The sequence below is a fragment of the Aythya marila genome (genome assembly GCF_965140915.1).
Source record: "Aythya marila genome assembly, chromosome: 4".
NCBI classification, from domain to species: Eukaryota; Metazoa; Chordata; class Aves; order Anseriformes; family Anatidae; genus Aythya; species Aythya marila.
The window spans coordinates 938,464-959,494 of NC_139045.1; the positions used below are offsets into that span (position 1 = coordinate 938,464).

General features: G+C 37.7%; 1 protein-coding gene across 1 annotated transcript in view; it reads right to left on the reverse strand.

Annotated features, from left to right (window-relative positions):
- The window catches only part of LOC309877326 (bifunctional heparan sulfate N-deacetylase/N-sulfotransferase 3), a 69,237-nt gene that overhangs the window by 756 nt on the left and 47,450 nt on the right, over positions 1 to 21,031 (reverse strand). The window contains exons 6-12 of the mRNA XM_082758597.1: positions 16,824 to 17,006; positions 14,743 to 14,839; positions 13,803 to 13,926; positions 10,895 to 11,069; positions 8,970 to 9,140; positions 4,125 to 4,234; positions 246 to 348 (exon numbers count right to left, since the gene is read on the reverse strand). Coding sequence (XP_082614723.1) covers positions 246 to 348; positions 4,125 to 4,234; positions 8,970 to 9,140; positions 10,895 to 11,069; positions 13,803 to 13,926; positions 14,743 to 14,839; positions 16,824 to 17,006 — 963 coding nt within the window. The remainder of the gene's footprint in view (positions 1 to 245; positions 349 to 4,124; positions 4,235 to 8,969; positions 9,141 to 10,894; positions 11,070 to 13,802; positions 13,927 to 14,742; positions 14,840 to 16,823; positions 17,007 to 21,031) is intronic.

The window sequence follows — 21,031 nt, forward strand, 5'->3', positions numbered from 1 at the left end:
AATCAAAAAACCCCACACCAAAAACCCAAACACAAACAAGAACTTAAATTCTTCACATTTGATATAAAGAACTAAAAAAAATGGTGCTCTCCACAACTACCTTAAAGGCCTCATTTATAGGGAAAGGTAGTCAAATAATTAATGGCTACTTGATTTTGTCTTCTTTCCTTTCTTATGATTTTGCCTTTGTGGTGTCTCACTTATGGCTAAATCCCTTTATAATGCCAATGAGTATAATGGTTTACCTCAGAATCCATCGGAGGGTATTTTCTACCTTTGCTCTTTCCAAGACACTTGGTTTTTCCTTCTTCCAGAAGCTGACACCAGAAACCTTTATGTGAATCGAACCTGAAACAAGTATTTTGTACACTTTCAACACAGAAATATAAGAAAATAAGAGCTTAAGAGCTAATCTTAAGAGCTATTTTTTGCTCAAAAAAAAAAAAAAAAGTCATTTCAGGAAAAAAGGCATCAAACAAGTGGGGAAATGGAGAAGCTGAAGAGAGTTAACAGGAGCAAGGCATTAAGAACTTGCTCCAGACACAACAAATGAAGTAAATAAAGAGAAGAAAAAGGAGAGAGGCAGGAGCCAACAATTATCCTGGAAAGACTGTATCTTGCAGTGTAAAGGCTACAAGATGCTGCAAGGAGGATGCATCTCTGAAGTTTATACCAAAAAAGATGGTACCTATGTATGATACAATGAGGTGATTATTAAGATTACTGTTGGGGAAGACAGATTTAGTGTGGGCAGAGGTACTGGCATAATCACTGTAACAAAATTACTTATGTGCAGTCTATATATGTTAACATGTAGACTTTGGACACAAATTTTAGGCACATTTTAAGGATTACATCATGTCTTCCAAGAATACATTCTTAGTCTATGGAGAGTAGGCATGCAGAAAAAAAGACAGGGCTTTTGCTTGCAACACAGACATAGGTAACATCTGTGTTTGTTGTTTCAGACATATTATAGTTTGGAAGTCCAACAGAAAGCAATGTATTTACCAGACAGCTACACTGGGCTAAGCAATGGGTTTTGACTTCTCCCTTAGAGAGCTTTTGACAGCAAAGACGGAAAACACTTCTTCCAGCTGGGCTTAGGTTGATTTCATCAGCTCAATGTAACCACCATGCACATTTTTTTCTTCTTAGTTATCTCTGCCCAAATTATAAAATGTGAATCTTAAGATACTTAGCCTACAGTTCACTTCCAAATCCTTCACTCCCATTCTGTAAATTTGGTATACTGGTATACCAATATACATAAAATATACACTATTGGCATTCCTTGCAGGCAGGACAGTACAAACCCAGAAGGTACAAAACTCTTCTAATTCTTTGGAGAAGTGATACACAAATCCAAGTTTTGTTTTTTTTTTGCTTGTTTGTTTTTGTTTGTTTGTTTTTGTTTCACATTGCTATACTGCAATCTCAAAATTATGAGTAAAAATAATTTGTATTATTTGTAAAAATACATGTGACAATGAAGTCATTTAAAGACAAATTAATTACTGGTGTTAGCAAGCTGGTAACAGCTGAGAAGACAAACTGGCATCAGTGCACTCTAATCAAAAAAGTTGCTTTATTTCTGTGAACATTACCTGGGTACAAAGGCTGACATAAAGGAATATGCATGCACTAGACTTAGATGCAGATGGGATTAATTCACAGTATCCAGGCCAAAGGCTTCAGTATTTAAAAAAAAATCAAACAAAAACAAACAAACAAGCCACCACCACCATCACCAAAAAAAACACCAAAAAGCCAAACAAATGAAATATGTTTTCAATAGACTCAACTTCAGGGATCATTTGTCCCTTTCTGTCTTTACAATGCACTTGACTATCTCACGGAAAATGAAAGTCTGTTTTGCTACCTGTGCCATAAAAGAGAATAGAATACAACTAGATGAAACCATTAAATAAAGAAATTTCTAAGAAATGAAAACATTCTTTTCTGCGAGCTTCCTATAAGGACAGATAATAGACTCCTATTGAAAAGAGTAATCCTATCAATCTTACTTTAAGGGAAACCAAATCTAAGTGTCAGAATCCAAAGAATTTGTGTACATATGTATTTATGACATACAGAGTGGATGTTATATTCTTGACTGATACTGTTGAATCTTGCAGCTAATGTCCAAAACAGAAACTAAGTCTTCTTCCTTTCTCCTTATGCATGTCAGTATTCCATGTTCCATTTGCTGAAATAAAATTCCTTTTTACTCATCCAAAATTCACATGCAGTTCATAGAATCGTAGAATCATAGAATATCCTGAGTTGGAAGGGACCCTTAAGGATCATCAAGTCCAATTCTTGACACCACACAGGTCTACCCAAAAGTTCAGACCATGTGCCTAAGTGCACAGTCCAATCTCTTCTTAAATTCAGACAGGCTCGGTGCAGTGACCACTTCCCTGGGGAGCCTGTTCCAGTGTGCAACCACCCTCTCTGTGAAGAACCCCCTCCTGACGTCAAGCCTAAATTTCCCCTGCCTCAGCTTAACCCCGTTCCCGCGGGTCCTGTCACTGGAGTTAATGGAGAAAAGGTCTCCTGCCTCTCGACACCCCCTTACGAGGAAGTTGTAGACTGTGATGAGGTCTCCCCTCAGCCTCCTCTTCTCCAGGCTGAACAGGCCCAGTGACCTCAGCCGTTCTTCGTACGTCTTCCCCTCCAGGCCTTTCACCATCTTCGTAGCCCTCCTCTGTACACTCTCCAACAGTTTCATGTCCTTTTTATACTGTGGTGCCCAGAACTGCACACAGTACTCGAGGTGAGGCCGCACCAGCGCAGAGTAGAGCGGGACAATCACCTCCCTTGACCTACTAGCGATGCCGTGCTTGATGCACCCCAGGACACGGTTGGCCCTCCTGGCTGCCAGGGCACACTGCTGGCTCATATTCAACTTGCTGTCTACCACGACCCCCAGATCCCTCTCTTCTAGGCTGCTCTCCAGCGTCTCATCGCCCAGTCTGTACGTGCAGCCAGGGTTTCCCCGTCCCAGGTGCAGGACCCGGCACTTGCTCTTATTGAACTTCATGCGGTTGGTGATCGCCCAGCTCTCCAACCTGTCCAGATCCCTCTGCAAGGCCTTTCCACCCTCATTCGAGTCCACAACTCCTCCAAGTTTGGTGTCATAAGCAAACTTGCTCAAAATACCTTCTATTCCTACATCCAGATTGTTTATAAAAATATTGAAAAGTACCGGCCCTAAAATGGAGCCTTGAGGGACCCCACTGGTGACCGCCCGCCAGCCTGACGCAGCCCCATTTACCATAACCCTTTGGGCCCTGCCTGTTAGCCAATTGCTCACCCATCGTATGATGTTTTTATTTAGCTGTATGGTGGACATTTTGTCCAGTAGGATCCTATGGGAAACTGTGTCAAAAGCCTTGCTGAAGTCCAAAAAGATCACATCAGCTGGTTTCCCTTGGTTCACCATACGGGCGATCTTATCATAAAAGGAAATCAGGTTAGTTAGGCAGGACCTACCCTTCACAAACCCATGCTGGCTGGGACCAATGACTGCTTTGTCCCCCAGGTGCACCTCAGTAAGTTCGAGAACCATCTTCTCCATGATTTTACCAGGCACTGACATGAGACTGACAGGCCTGTAATTGCTAGGGTCTTCTTTCTGACCCTTCTTGAAAATCGGCACAACATTTGCCAGCTTCCAGTCTACCGGGACCTCTCCAAATTCCCAGGATCGTTGAAAAATAATTGAGAGAGGTTCCGCGATGACGTCCGCCAGCTCTTTCAGCACCCGGGGATGAATCCCATCCGGACCCATGGACTTGTAGGGATCCAGGTGGAGTAGCAAATCCCACACACGTTCAGGGTCGGTTGGGAGTTTGTCATCCCCACCGTATTTATTTTGTCCATTTGTCAAATGTCTACTCCAGTAACAGTCAAACTCCACATTTAGTGACTTCAGTGTATGATTTACAGGAAATCTAACCCTGTATTGTGCTCTTTTCCAGACACCAATGAATACATCCTACTACACTTACATGAGGGGAGAAGTATGAGAGGCTTTGTTTTGTAGTGACCTTATTTACAGATTAACTGGTATTTTAGGAACATATGAACAAGCAATAATGATGACAAAATTAACTCACGTTAGGGCTTCAGAGTAATTATAATGAGGAGAGACTCCCAGAAATTTCTGCACTTCATCCATTACGGTAGACGGGTCAGTTCTTAGCTGCTGTCCATCAATAATTAGCAACTACAAAAAAATAAAATAAATGGAAGTTTAATTTAAAATTCATTATGTCAAGTTTCAAACTGGAACTTCTACCACTGTCAAAGTCATTCATTATATGATGAGAAATGCCCTAGATAATTGGTCCAGTTTTATTTGTCATTATCATTAATGAGTAGGATAATGACATGTTAATTAAATCTGAAATGATGTCAAATTGGAAGCTGTTGTGGCAAAAGAGAAATAGCAGTGAAGGGCCTAGAAATATAAGAAATATTGCAGGAAACTGAATGAGACTTGTCCAGAAAAGAAAAAAAGAAAAGCTGTTAGTGTCTAAAGAAATATTAATTCTCACAGACATGGGAATATACAAATATATGTTACAGTCACATTGAAAGGCTTGTCACTGGAAATGACTGAAAAGACAAAAAATAGTAGGTAGATGTTAAGTTAAATGCCTTACTTCTGAAACTATACAAGAATACAAAATATTATGAAAAACACTTCAGAATATCAATGAAGGTAACGATGACATCATGACAGGCATGTAGATACAGAATGTGAAATACATCTCTAAGAAAGCCAGGTGCTGGAAAGCAATTTCTTCTTTTTGTAACTGCTTGATGTGGTGTAAATGCCTGAAGTAACTAGGAAAATAAAACTAACATTCACATTTTTAAGGAAAAGGTCCAGCATTGAAGAGGCTCTCAGGGTAGGGCATAACTGCATTATCTGAGCGTTCCCTAGGCTCCCAACCTTTGATGCTATCGCGCTGGGGAAACTTGGTGTGCTAGCTCTGAGGAACAGCACGGAGCGTAGAGTGGAGTGGAGACACCATGGCTAGGCTCTGTAATCAGGTGGGGCCTCAATTGTTCTTGTGCACAAAGCTGCACTTTTTGCCACCCTAAGCCAAAGACCTGTCATGTTTTGACAAATGCTGTACCCTAGTGTACTTTTTGCTCATTATAATATCATTATAATACCAAAACACACCTCCATCCCAAAAGCTACCCGCCTCCAAGGTGTGACCACCCCTCACTGAGCATGTGCCCTGAGTTTCTCGGAGCCTATTACTTTAAACGGAGACGGGAAAACTTTACACCAATCATAACTAAGATATGCTTGACTAGAGCCACTCAAGCTCCACCTAAAAGATAGAAAATAATATAAATTGGCCCAAGAGAAAGGGGATGTTAGGGAAGATACCACTGTCAGGGGAGATACCATCCTGAGGAAATACAACATCCTTAGGACCTCCTGACTCCTGGGATCAGTCGACGGGCTGAGCCTCTCTTCCCCCCCCATTGGGATGCCTTTGGGTGAGATCTGAATACTTGCTTATAAATCTCTATAGAGTCTTTGATCCTTTTAACGCATTTATTTCTAGGCTGCACACCTGTGACACCTATAACACCTGTAACATCTGTAACATCTATAAACACCTGTAACATCCATAACATCTATAACACCTGTAACATCTGTAACACCTACAACACCTATAACACCTGTAACACCTATAACACCTTTGTATTTTATGCATACTAACTTGCTTTTGCAGACAGTCCCTATCACCGGCAATCCAAAAGAACCTGATTATCTGTTGCTGTAATAAACCATACTTGATTGCATTGTGATAACTCTCATTAAGTGCAACAAGGGTGAGGGTGGTTATCCGTGATAGTTCAGTGTTCTGAATCTAACCAGACCCCCAGGCGGTTAATGCATTTTTGGTGAATGTCCAAACGGACCCCCAGATGGTTAATGCGTTTTTGGTGAATGTCTGAACGGACCCCCAGGCCGTTAATGCGTTGATGGTGAATGTCTGACTGGACCCCCAGACAGTTAATGTGTTTTTGGTGAATGTCCGACTGGTTCAGTACCCTGAATCTGACCAGGCCCGTAACGGTTAATCAGCTACACCCCTTAACGTGACACTTGATCATATTTGCACTCACACCAGTGTACTTCAGATAGGGCTACCCTTTTACCTGGACATGAATCTTCATGGAAATAAACAGTATCTGAGGATTATATCAAATGTAGCATCATGCTTAAATGACCCACCGAAATGGATTAGGCAAGCATTCATTTCCTGTCATGGAAACAGCTTTACATTTTCCATCATGTTTTGGTGATGAAAAGGAGGGGGGCAACAAATCTGCAGACGGTTCAATGGTCTCATTCCGTATGCAGTGCTAAGGCTTGCTCTTTATGCAAGGACAGAGGCTATGATTTGCTTCCAGGATTGGATAAAGCTTATTAGGTTTGCAATTCTATAAGGTTTCAGAGCATAATCAAAAGGAAGAAAATGTCTTTTTTTTTTTTTTTTTTTTTGAAAGATCAGTCTTTGGAATTACCCATATGTGGATTTAGAGATGTGGATTAGTGAAGTATCAAGCTGTTCAGAAATCAGTAGCTCATCCCAGAAGTCTTTCAAATCAGATGCATTATGACTGCTTGAGTCCAAAAATGAACCCGCTGTTTTACTAAGAAGTAAGGTCTGAAAGGCTTCATAGCACAGTGGTCAAAAAAGATCCCAAGTGGGGAATATTTCCATCCAAAAGAAAAAGAATGATATTTCTTCTTCAGTATTTAACAAATAGAAAAATCTGGGCCATCCCTGCTTCTGCCACGTGAAAAAAAAAAAAAAAAAAAAAAAAAGACATGTAAGAAAAAGTTTTGCCAATGGAAATTGATTCAAAATCTTGACACTTTCAGGGAGCAGACAACAAAATATATTAGGGGAACTTTACCAATCCTTGTTGCAACTTCTGCCACTTACTATATGCCTACTGACTAAGGCTCTACAAGGCTATATTTCTAAGCCAATCTGTTTTTAGGTCTAGCTTATGTAACTGTTTCATGCTTCAGCAGTTCTCTGAAATTGCTAACAAGTTTGGATATAACCTACCATACGCTGTTGCTTTTGCAATGCAAGTTAACTCCTAATACTTTAACAGAGAAAATATAAAGCTATCAGGGCTGGTTCTTCACCATCATTGTGGGAGGCAAAATCTGGCAAAATTCTGTCTGATGATGCGCACTGTTCAGTGCTCATCAGTTACTTTGGAGAAAACCTAATGAAAATATGTTGTAGAAAATTTCATACAAGTATCATGATATGACAGTACTGTGTATCTCATGAATTCTGCAAGGCTGTCCCAAAAGAGAATATGTGAAGAATAACACCAACCAGAACTTCTTTGGCACACTCTAAGAAAACAGAAGGTATGGACTCCAGCCAAATTGTCTCAGCTAAGCAAATCTGGGCTAAACAGAAGGTTCAGGCTGCAGCCAACCTCCCTCAGCTAAAGTTATCTTTAAATGTTGGGTGAGGAGTAGTGCCAGACACACTGTTAATGTCAGAAAAATCTATTCCAGAAATAAATCTATGAAGGAGATACTGATCATGTGATATTGTCTCCCTGTTTTTGTATAGCAGATTATGTTCAGGGCTTAGGATGCAAATCTTCTGAGGCCTGATTTTACACAGGGCCAGAAATAGACTAAAAACCTGTATGTTGTATACCAGCAGAAGTTTACAGGGGAGATACAATTTTCAGATTGTTTATGCTCCATCTGTACCAAAATCTCTGGGCCCATAAACAGACACCCTCTGAGACTCAAAGACAGAAAAACTGGTCTTAACACAAAGGATATGTCAAGGATTTTCAGAGTTTGCAATAGATACCAAATGTACGTGATTAGGAGCAGCAACAGTTACAGAAAAGTCATCAGGCAAACTATGATTTCATCTTGAAAAATGGTGATGTCTGAGATGGCAAACACATTGATGTACACAAAAGTTTTATTTATACTGTTAACAAAAACAAATCAGAGGCAGCTCTTTGTTCTTGAGACTAAATGGCATAAGCATGACTTGGATCCACACTTCTAAAACCTCTCATCCACAAAACCAAACTGTTTATGTCCAGACTCAACAAACTGTTTGTGTCCAGGTTTGTTCACTACTATAATCATAGCCTAAGGAGGGTGACACAGTGGCAGTGCATGAAAGAACCAAGGACTGGGTGAAGACAATGATGCATTTAAAGATTGAAGTGTTACAGCTTCACTAGATCACATCCATTTTCATGTTATTCCTTATTTTAGATGGAAAAAAATATTGCATATATCCCAAAGTCTTCAGGTGCCAAATCTATTTTAAAGAGCGATTTTCCCCCTTCCCTCCCACATACAGAGGGCAAAATTCCAGCTTACATCACTTGGTAGTAGATGAGACTTGTTACCACTCAGAGAGGACAGAAATACTACTGAGAAGCATCTCATTATTTTCCATCTTTTTTTTTTTTTTTCTTGCGAAGCTTGATGGAATATCTGATACTAAAAAGACCACAAAGCACTGCACGCTTAATTCTCTTTTCCTCAACATTACAGACAAGGAATCAGACATACAGTGATCAAAGCATGAGCAAATTAAAAAAAAAAAAAAGCTGTAAGCTAAAGGCAGTTCAGGATACCAGAGCATTCAATGAGCACCAATGAAGTTTCTTGAACTTCCAGATCACTCTGATCTGTTTTGCATAAGTTCTCAGCTGCGTGGAATACACAATATCCATAGCAATGTCAGGTCAGCTAATTAGAACACAGCTATGAATAATCAATGTCTTAAAGCATGTTAGAGTGTACCTAGGATATCCCCTGAGGATCAGCACTCATTAGGCAAGACTGTTACTAAGGTAATCTTTTAGGATATTATATATGTAAGTTTAGGATGTCAAGTTACAGTCTTATTCACCTGATAAGGTGGGAAGTAAGTTAGCCATCTTTCAATATGTGTAGCATACCATCCAGGTGCTAGGCATCTCTTTTGGAGAGCTCTAAGCTCAGAAGGGGCTCGAGGTCCAGCTGTGATCACCTGATAGAAACTGAATTTTAGAGCTGCAGGATCTTCATGTGATCGTTGATGCTGTAAAACAAGTTACATTGCTGAGTTTTACACACCACAGAAGTTGTGAAAATAAGAAAAAACCGGTCAGTCTTACTGACCTTGCCATGAGTGATTATCCAGAATAGAAGTTGCTTTAGGTTACTTTAGGTTAAGAAGTCCTCATCTGTATTCATTTGTTGAAAATGCTGGGATAAACACTGCTAATGTTTGTACCAAAAGAAATTAGAAGATAGACTAATGCTAGCAATAACAAAATAGAATGCATAAATGTTTAGTTTTTCAAAAACTGGGTGGCAGCTTTTGTACAAACAAATCTAGCATAACAAACAAAAATACCATGAAGCTCTGTTTCTAGTAGTTTCATATTTTATTTTTTCCAGCTTAAACAAGGCAAATAATTGGAAAGGAAAATTGGTATTTATGAGGATCATTAGATAACTCAGGTCAGAAAAGCTCTCAGTAGGTTTCTAAGTCAAGCCTGCTATTCAAAGCAGGGCCAGACTGGATTTACAGCTTTCATTTCTCCTCATCATAACAATAACAAAAAATATGTCATAAAACTTATAAGAACTTTGTTCTTTTTGGAATTGTATTTTTTGTATTTGCATTTTATCCAATTTCATGTGGACCAGAAGAATAAAAATAGCTTATTTTAAGTCAAAACTATTAACTAGGACTAGGGCTGGAGAAGTAGAAATCTATTCTGAACATAGCTTACTATCTGTGCTTTAAATATCTTATACCAAGGTAACTGGCACCTAGCTTTTAATTGTATGCAATTGTTATGCTGCTGAAATACTAGGTATCAACAACTGCACTGTGTAAAGGATTTCATCATATTTTTATATGGAATTTATGGTATTTTATCATTGTTGCTGTTACTAAAATATCTTTTAAAAATATTTTAAAAAGAAGCATCGGTACCACAATCTGCCCTGATTCCTCAAAATACAGATAAAAACATAATATATAGATCAAAAAACTAGATAGCCATGCTTTGTATTAAACTAACCTTCAATCATCCCTTTTAATTTTATGCTATGTTCTCAACTCCACTAAATATTTACTATTGCTTTGAATAACTGTTGCAAATTACATATGGGGAATCTACTTATTTTTATAATTTGCAGAATACTCCTTCAGCATTAACATAGTTTCTTCTAATATTATAACAACAACAACACCACAAAGGAATTCCAGTACTTTAGTGCTATGAAACATTAAAGTAAAGTACTGCAGTAAAAAAGTACTCAGTACTGATAATGCATTTAAGATGGAAGTTCTACCTTTAATTGCAATTCAGCTATTATTTCTGCACCTGTTTTTATTTTAATTAGGTATGTGCAAAACAACAAGATCATGGACACATACAAACCCCATATTTTGAACATGAGCCATGCCAATGTTTGTATAAACTAATTTATCCGTGTGCTGATTACATACATTAATCAAGCGAGCAAGTATTTTTATATGCTTAGATTAGCAAGACTTTCAAAAATGTGGTTTCTGGTACTTTAACCTTCAAAAGATTTTTCAGATTTATATGGACAGATACCTTAGTCTATGGTTAATGATAAAAACATAATATATATATATATATATATATATAGCACGAACTGACCAATAAAAGCTTGTATTGTCTAAGCCCTTTATATATATTGTCTAACCCCTTTATATATATATAGACTGAAAGAACATAGAGAGTGGATTCAAGGTGGAAACCTGACTTATTTATTTGACTTGTGACTGCCTGTGTTCTTCAGAATGCGTACCTGATACCACGAATATGCCCGGTCAGATGGGTCAATGAGGATGGTGATGATCTTGGCCTTGGGGACAAGGGAAGCAGCTCGTTTAGGAGCTTCCTCAGAATGAAAATAGTTGGCACTTTTCTCAAAGAGGAAGTCAGTGGTGACATTGGAAGGAGTAGGGAAGAAATCCATGTACCTAGGAAAGAAACATCATTCTCAGAATTACTTGAAAGCCACAGAAAGTCTGACAAATCTGTTAAGTACATTTTATTCTTCGATAATCAATAAAAATAATAGCCTAATTGGTAAATAAAAGCAACAAGAAGTTTACATTGTATTTTTGATCATGTTTTACTTGGTACTAGCTTTGTTCACTTCACTACATTAACTAGACATTGCAGCTATTTTTCATAGGTGGAAGAAAACATTATGATATTCAGGTATTTATTTACGAATAGAGAATTCTAACTCTTTGGTCAGAAGGAACTCTGACCAATCAATGTCAAAAGTTAAAAAAAAATTCCCAAATTTGGTCCTTTGCAGACACCAATTATTGTGAAATATTGTAATAAATAGATATTTAGTAACAGAACTGCTTTTTCTAAAAAGCAGAAAATAGCTTGTTTATATGAGGTAGATGCACCAATAAAAAACCACCACAGCTTCAGCAGGTGAAACATTTCTAAGCAGTGACAGCATCCTTCTATTATCGTTCTATGAATGGAAACATGGGTTGAATTCCTTTTAGTTTTCTTTGTGAGCTTTCCTCATACATTATTTCAAAATTCCAATTCATGTCCAATAATCTCAAATGTCACATACAGACTTCTTTATTCCTAGCCCTCAGACTACTTCTGATTACTGTTGGGGAGAAAGAAGAAATGGGAAATGTTGGTCTTCTTGATTTTTCAGTTAAACCTTTTATCAATAAAATAAAGGGCATTTAAAACAACCTCTTCTGATGGTCATGCTTAAGTACTGAAATTTCTTCCAGTGCTCAGACCTTGTTCTATTCATAGGATTGAACTACTTTCAATATAAATGACATGCTCTTGTTGTCTTTGAAATTGTAACCATTGCAGGCACAGCCAGAAGTCTTGAGAGGTTGGAACTGACTGATGCACATGCAGTTTTCCTTAGGGGACACACATCATTAGCATACAGCCACTGATTACAAGGTATTTAGAGAAAAGGCAGGAATCTACAGTGGTTTAAAGAAACTGAACTTTGTGACATCTGATTCTGAGAAGCTAATTCTTAGGGACAACTTATTAAACTCTATAACGTCAAAGCTGCGAAGGTTTTAGAGAACTGCTATTTGTGATAACTCTTGCTTTGAATGAATCCTAGCCAATTCATGGACTAATGAGGAGAGACCATATACTTAATTAACATTTGGTAAGCTTATTACATGACAGCATTAAAATACTCTGTTAGAATGAAGGTCTGAGAGATCTGTCTGGCAGACAGAATACAAACCTAAGAGTTAAACAACTGCATCAAAAGGTAGCTTGGAATATTGAAGACTTACCTGTGAGAACCTGCCAGGGGTGACTGGGGTAGGCAGCACAGATAGACAATAGCCAGATGGATGCTCTGGAGTGAGACCTGACAAAATGTTGTACCTGGTCTATAAAGTTGACCACTGGGAGCCTTATGCACCAGTGCTGTGTTAAGATGAAAGTAATCTGGCACATGTCTAGCAGACAAACTGTATCTGCATGTTAGGGAAGTGGTTAAGGCAGGAGGAATGAGAGAAGCAGCAAAGTGGTCTTCCTGCCACGTGAAAATGATGATTTCGTAGAACTGGCTCACTGAACTTAATCTGTCACCATCAGCATAGATCCACTATGCCTTGTTTGCATGTCATCTTCCCTGACTTCAGAAAGCTTAACAGCAAAGATTCAGCTCTTTAATTTCCAGTCATTCAGCCAGAATCTCAGTTGGTATTAACTGGATGACTCACCACACTTTGTGTAAGAAACTGCTGAAATGATTATAATTCTGTAAAAACTAAGTGACATAAAAAGAAATTGGATCTGACATATCTACACTACGACCATACAACCGTGTTCAACCTGCTAATTTTATGGATGAATACAAAGTCAAAGGCAATAAAACTATTTTCCCTCAGACTGGGGAAAAAACAGAAAAAGACAAAACATCAATAATCTTTTAATGGTGCTCCCCAGCCACTACTGGATGTTACTGTTTTTCATCTTGTAGTGTTTTATAATGCAGCACTTTCTGAAGGCAAGAGAAATCAAGAATGACCTTCTGGGTGTAGATACATTTGGTGGTTCCCTGGTAGCCACAGTGAACATAGCAGCAGTGAAGCATACTCCTTTTTAGCACTACTTACCTACCCTACTGAGCCATTAACATTCTGCTAATTACTACATCTTTGAAAAATATTTTGAGAGTCTCTCCTTCTCCCTGCTTTACCTGATTGCTATTCCTAAATTGTAGATAAAGGAAAAATTGCATCTCTGATCTATTTCCTTTTTTTTTTTTTTTTTTTTTGTAAGAAGTGAGATTTGTAATAGGAACACATTTTTTGCGTCCATATGTATTCAACTAACAACACTGTCCCAACTTCAGAAGCATGTCTAGTAAGGAATAAGTTACCTGTCATAGAAATATATTACAATTTACCTTTAAAGACTTGGAGAATTAATAAATTAACGTTTTTAGTCTTTCTGCATATGTTAATACTTGGATATTTAAGAGAAAGCCTCACAAAAATTATTGCACTTATGATATGCACTATGACTATTATTCACTTGAATTTACTTATTTTAGAAGGACACTGAAGGTTATTTTTTTTAATCTCTCTATGCATAAACAGTTAACATTACCAACAGCAATGCCATTTTTGTACTGTTCACAATATATAAACTTTTATATTTATACTAATAACCCATCTTACCAATCAATCCCCCTGTGGTAGTTATTTCTATTAAAGAACTGTACCTCCTCAAAGGTTTTTGGGCTGGGGGAGTTACTAATGATGGAAGGATGCATGATCAGGAACAAATACAAGGCTGTGGTACCTGCAGATGGGACAAAAATCCAAGATTAAAATACACACGCACACACATATTTTATGGGTCATACCCTCTGATGGACTAAACCTACTTTATTCCTTTTTCACATCAGTGAAGGGATGCTGATTTATGTCACCTATGAATCTGTATCTTCTATGTTTTTAAATCAAAGGGATTTAAAGAACTCTAAATAGGTAACAGAGAAACTAGAGTGCCCATGTTGTTTTTCATGCTTTTAAAAACTGCATTAAAAATAACTTTTCATGAGATTGTTACAAACCTAATTTAAAAGGTGAAGACAAAAGGAAACAGATAAACAATTTTATAATTACAGAGAAGAAAATTAACCATGAAGTTATTTCACAAACTATTGTAACCTTGCAATTCAAACTTTCCATTAGGAACTTCTTCACATAAAGTAAATTCCAAGAAATAACAATTTTCTCTAAAAAAGACACTTGCAGCACAGACAAAAACTTGCAGTTACGAATCTACACGATTGGAAAAATGTCTGTCTTTCCCTCCCTCAGCTTTGACAAGATCTTGTCAATCTTGTTGACTTAGCACTATTACTCATTTTGAAATAAAGCTCACAAAAATCTGACGCACACCAGAACTCTGCAAATGTTTATATTTATGTAAAAATTTATATGGTCTTTTGTTGTAATTTATATTATTAAACTGTATTTAGATGCTTGAAAATAAAAATACTAACAGATGACCAAGATCTATATAGAGCACCCTGAGAAAAACCTGATTTTTTTTACTTCTAATTACTTCTACTTACACATACACTATCTTGATGAAATAATAAACTCTCACCAGTTTTCTGTGGTCCTACAACCAAGAATTTTGGTAATCGATCACAGGTTTTTTCTTTAGACCATATATCTCTGTGCCGTTTGTCATCACAGGGATTCTAAAATGGAGAACAACAACTACTAAGAATTTTATTGATAATCATACCTGACATGGTTCTTAAATTCTGTTTACATAAATTAACAATTTGTAATCAATATGCAAATATTCTTAACATAAACTACTATTTTCCCTTATGATAGAAAAAACACATTATGTATGAAAAAACTATTTCAGTAATTTATTTTTGTGGGAATAGACACTTTCAGACAAGTATGCAGCAGAAACACAGTTTTCATTTTAACTCATTCCTATATGTAGGAGTCAAACTACTCAACAGACCCTGGGACAAGATCATTTCTCAAATGAATGTCAGTAAATTTAACAGAATTATGCCAAAGACAGATCTAATCCAACATACGGTAGATTTGGCTATAATTCAAAATTAATCAATTATATAGAGATTAAGAAGACTTGAAATTGCTAATGAATTCTCTAATTACTTTTTCTTTTACATTGTTTTAATGGGTATCACTTTATATATACCACAGTTTTAAAACTAAAATGGTGAATTAATTAAAGTAGAAGAATAATTAATTATAGTAGAAGAATTTCCATTCACATATACATCTTCTGATCCCCCAGTACAAATCAGTACAGACTACTGAGTCCACAGTGGGTCCTGATGTAATAGTTTTTTTCAAGTGTTGCTTTACATCTGAATCAGTTTACATTTGTTTTACAAATGCTACTTGCATACAAATTTTGACACTGCTCTTTGGCAGTACTTTGCTGAGATGAAGGGAATTACCATTCTTCTAACTGCATTTATGTTTATGTGAATTATAGACAAAAAACACCGCTTTCAGTAGATGTTAGTCATTGTTACTCAAAAATGTCAGTGCTATGTTATACTAATTATTCAAGTCCTTTGGCTACAGGCTAATTTCCATTTTTTAAATTCATACTCCCTTAACATTATGCAAAGTTCTCAACATATCTTCCGCTAGTTCAATGCTTTATTCAGGAACAGCATGAATTTCAAGCTGTAAATTTACAGCCAAATTTGCAATCTCATATTCAGATTCTTAATAAATTGGCAATTCAATATCTGACACTTAAAAACATTTGAATAAACAAGCTTAAATTCATTCTAAGGTTTGATTTAGTAAAGCTTGCTCTCTAGAATATTTTGAGTCACCTCACAAAGATGATTATTTGGGATATACAATATCCAGGTAGGGTTACAGGTATCTATATTACCGAGGCATTCCACTGAACTGTCACCGAGTGGCTGCAAACAGAGCATCACAACAGTCACTGGTTCCTGCAGCAGTTTCTCTTTAGGGACTGTGCTCTTATCACTGGGTCACTGGCTGAAGAAGCGTCAGCTGCAAGGTAGTGCAGGCTTCAGCTGTAGCTTATCTTCAGATTCCTGACATATTCAATTTGCTCACTTAGGAGAGTGGCCTAATCAAACAGCAGAGTTGACAACATCAGTGTACTACGACGTGCTGGTCAAGTTCTTGCCTGGACACTCAGCTTTTTGTGAGTAACTTTCTATTCTAATCTATTTCTGCTTCGTGAGTCGATTTTAGTATTAAGGTACCCATGGTCTTAGTGCTCTTTGCTCTTTTTGGATTCCTTCTTCACTTCACACACTTGTTTCACAATAAAGTTTGTCTTTAATGGCCAATTGTTAAAACATGCATATACATCTCTCTTTCAAATGATTCAGTCTTGTTCGCTTAAAAAGGAGAAGACGAGAACTAACACCAAACGCCTTTCCTTCATTTCCCACAATTCTAAAAATAAGTAAAGACAGGAATAAAACAAATTAATTTCTACTACATGGTAGTACATATTAATTTTGCAGTCTTTCTGTGGAGATTAAAGTAATAGCAAGCCAAGCATTTGCTTGGATTGAAACTCACTAGCAAATCTGAAAATATTACTTTAGAAGAAACTGAAACAAAGAACTTCAAAAAAAACACCATCAAGACCATTTTTTTTTTCCTGATCTGCTTATCAGCAAGCCTGCCTACCTGCCAGAGAGGGTCCTTTTGCTCGGGGAATAGTTCAAAATACTTGTGAGCCAGCTGCACCGGAGGAAGAGTTTGCAGTTTCAGGTTTGTCCACGTATGAACAAAGTTGGCCAGATTCACAAAGGTGTACAACCCCAGGCGATCGTTGCCGTAATTAGACAAATGTGTCATGAAGACGCTAATCTTTAAAAAAAAAAAATACATTGACTCTTTAAGTCACTAGATGGCAGTGTAACCACAGATAATATAAATCTGATTTGCATTTTGCTCTGATTTAGACTTGCAGGACTTTGACCACATCCGTGCAGCTTTTACTCTCCATCTTCCTCATTGAAATACATCCTCCTTCTCAAGTCAACTCAGTGGAATCACTTAAGAAAACTGTGGAATATGTACCAGGAGCTCTGTGTGAACTAGGATGTGCCATCCAACCCTGGGGTTGTATAATATTTACATAATCTTTACATAAATTCACTTAATGGAGAATACAGCAAAAACAGTACCTGCAGTTTTAGTTCAAGTGAAATACATATGCAACAGGGAACAGAAATTAATATTAGAAATGTAATTCTGTTTTAGCAGAAGAGCAAAGAAGTCAGAGACCAAAAGGAGAGATGACCTCTTACAGTGATTTAAATCTTGCTGGTCCAGCTGTAAATTTCAGAGGATATGTAAATCATTGCTTTTACATAGCTACTCCTCAAGAACTGGGCAGGTAGTTAAATCACGTGCAGAAACAAAAAGTCTAAAGCATAACTTTTGAATAGTTCATAAAATATTACACATAAACACCCACACACAAAGAGCTCCCTATCCTGTCAATTGCAAGGCTGCATGCATTTTGCTCTTATCTCACTGTGAAATTGTGATGCAGATAAATCTTCCCCACTACATCCCTAGGTCCAAACGCACTCCCGCACTCCACCTGGAAGCAACGCTTGCCATTATGGTTTCCTTCCAGGAGAGAAATGTGACTTCGATGCACATAAACCTTTGTGCTGAGCACAGCAGCAGTACCCAGCCTGTCAGGATGCTCTCTCAGGGGCTGGGGAAGGACTGAAGACTGAAACCTCTGATTTGGAAAATGATCTGTTTTCAGAGTAATTTTTACTGATGAAACAGTCTGTTCTTACATTGACATCTGTGAACTCCTGCTTATCTAGCAGGGATTATACATACATATATATAAATATAAATATATATATATATATTTAAATAGGAGAGCGCTCCCATGACAAATTCTCCAGACTCATTTCTATTAAAACATTAGAAACAGGGCTCTTTTTATAAATAAATCTGCCAATGCCATTAATGGGTAATTTCTATTTCAAGTGAAACTTGAAGTAAACCACTTGAAAAAGAAAAAGATTTATCGTGACCAGAACTCTGAAGTCTGCTCAGGAACTGAAATTAATTTTGTAAAGGAATTCCAGCCTTCAATTTAACAAGGAAAAAGAAAGATGAAAAATGTGGAACCACAGCTTAATCCTTTTGTTTTAGAGTATTTAAAACACTGGCTTCTTACGATAGTAAGCTTTCAAAGCTTTTGAATTTCTTTTCAAAAGCTCACTGTAACACTATGCATTACTCGCAGTGAACGAACACATTATGTTACAGGAAATATGTTTTATTAATAGTGTCATTTAGTGACACCTCTTTGGCCTACAAAGTAAACAGAGGGCTTCGTTTTGTCAGACTCAGGTAAAATAAGGAGATACACACTGATTAATCATTAATCATTCAACCTTTCATTTCAGATAAGAGCAAGATTTCTTTTTAAATACTCCCCTTAGGCAACCAACAGCAAGCGTTTTACTAAATCTATAACCTTTCCAAGTTTCCTTTTTTCACTTCTGCTCCCCAGGCAGGAACAGCCCAGCCACAGGACTGTGTCATTCTCAACAAAGATACAACCTGAATGTTTCCATAAAAAAGGCTAATGTGCTTTCTTGACAACCCCTTTCTTTCCCACACATGGGCTGACCTCTGACATTTCTAATGTCAGTTCACCTCCTGGCAACTCCTTACCTGCCAACTTCAGCACTGCACTGGAAGAAAAAAAGAAGAGAATTTGAAAAGATTGCCAGTTCAGGGAAAATATATAGTACTTTTTCCCTGAGGGGAATATAATTGTAATTTGAACAATGTGAGAGTGGAGGCTAAAAATTGCTTGGCTACATCATCATAAATCATTTCCAGCATATGGAACTATGTCAATAAAGGGCAGAAATATTAGAGATCTTAGTTCCATTTTACAGTCTATTTTTTACATCAGATACTTTATGGATAATTATTTACAACAGCAACAAAAGGATGAACAAATGCTCTTTTAGAGCACTTATAACTATACCTTGTAAAGAAATCTATATTTACTGTTACCAAATGTATGACCTGCATGGCAGAAAAAGTCTGCGTTACTCATATAGCATCAAAAATGTTTCAGATCAGCTCAGATTACCACCTTCCAATAAAGTTTGAGTGGAAGTTTTTCCCCTCCTGTTACTAACGTGCAAGCAAATTCCTAGTACAATCACTGCCACTACCACTGGGCTGAATTAGCAAACAACAATCCTGTGTTTCATAAAACAAGAAAATATTGCTGATCCAGGGCCTAATTCACCCAGTCTGACCTGAGAACTGCTGACTCTTGCTTCCTTTATAGGCTAATTTAGCAGCCTGTAAAACCAACAGGAGCACGATGCTGTAATGGCTGTATTTACATTTTCCCGAGAACACCGCTGGAACAGTTGGCACATGGAGACTCCCACGGGAGGTGCCTCACAACCTACAGTGCCAACTTGCCAGGCGCTTGCTGCTGCTCCACGGGCATTCCCGAGGGCCTGGTGACAACAGCTACACAGCCATGGCATCAGGGAGATGCCTAAGCTCACCCTCCCATTTCCCTGTCTACAGCAGAAAATGCCAGCCAAGTGCCATTTGGATGGTTTTCACCTTGGTGTGAGCCCAACTGCAGGGATGGTGAGTTTCTAACTACCTCCCTGCTTTCCCACCAACCTGTGCAGAAGAAGAGTATTTAGCAGTTTGTAGGGCAGTACAGACGATGGGAACTCATGCAATTGTTTTTCCATTCACAGGTGTGCAGTTTCATACCTAGGCAAATACAGTCATTATTTTTTTGCCTTCTGTTTGAGCCATGATGCGTTGTTTTGTTCCATCATACCAGACTCCAAGTTTTATTCAAACAAGTCCTAACTAATGAGGATGATTATTTTTCCACCCCAGCTAATAACTACCATACTATGCTATTAAAGATTTATTCTCTTAAAACTGCAGATCAGGAGATACAAAAAGAATCCTTTGTGGGCATCTCAGAAGGCTGTATCTAGTAAAAAAATATTTGTTCAATAATCTTGCACCTTTGGGCAATGCCATATAATATAAATAGAGCTTCATATATTTCTTTACTCCTTCAAAAGGGAAGCAGCTGTGAATGGATTTCTATTTATTCTAATAAGCATTTTAGCCTCTCAGCTAAAAAGAGCCTACTTGATTTTATTATTTTTAGTGCTCTTTTAAAACCATTTCTTCCAGGGCATCTCAGCATTTTCTTTATCCGAGTGCAAGAAGGATCACCCTTTTTAGCTCTTCCTCATAAACGAACTATCATCTTAGTTGTACTTCAGTACACACACTCCATGGAATTTTATATCTTTCATGAGGGGACTGAAATGGAATGCAGACAATATTTAAAATGATGGCTTGGGACTAAACCTGGCCTCTGGGCAGCAGCTCCTTTCTCGCTCCCACCCATCTTTCCATCTTCAGCTCGGAGTAGCAGAGGTGCTTCCCTGTACTCTGCCTTCCCTCAGAGTCTTGCAGCTGTAGCCTCAGTTCCTTTCAGCTGCTTTTCGGCACTTCTGTGTTCCTTCTTCTCCGGAACAAAAAGGCATTTCTGTTCTGCTCTCCTTCCCATTACTAACCTTGATGATATTTGGGATTCTGACTACTACTGCAGAGATGCAGGGAAATGAGGACAAGCATTCAAGAGAAACAGCTTTTATCCTTTTAAATACTCGTTTTGTACTGCATATTTTCTTACTTCAACAGTATTTCCCAATTAGAGGCAATAGCTTGTAGGTCAACAAATTGTAGTTTAGACTGAGATTGAGTTGCTGTTATTAAATCACATGTATCAGGGAAAGATGAACTGGCATGATCTCATTTAAGAATCAAGAACCAAGAAAATA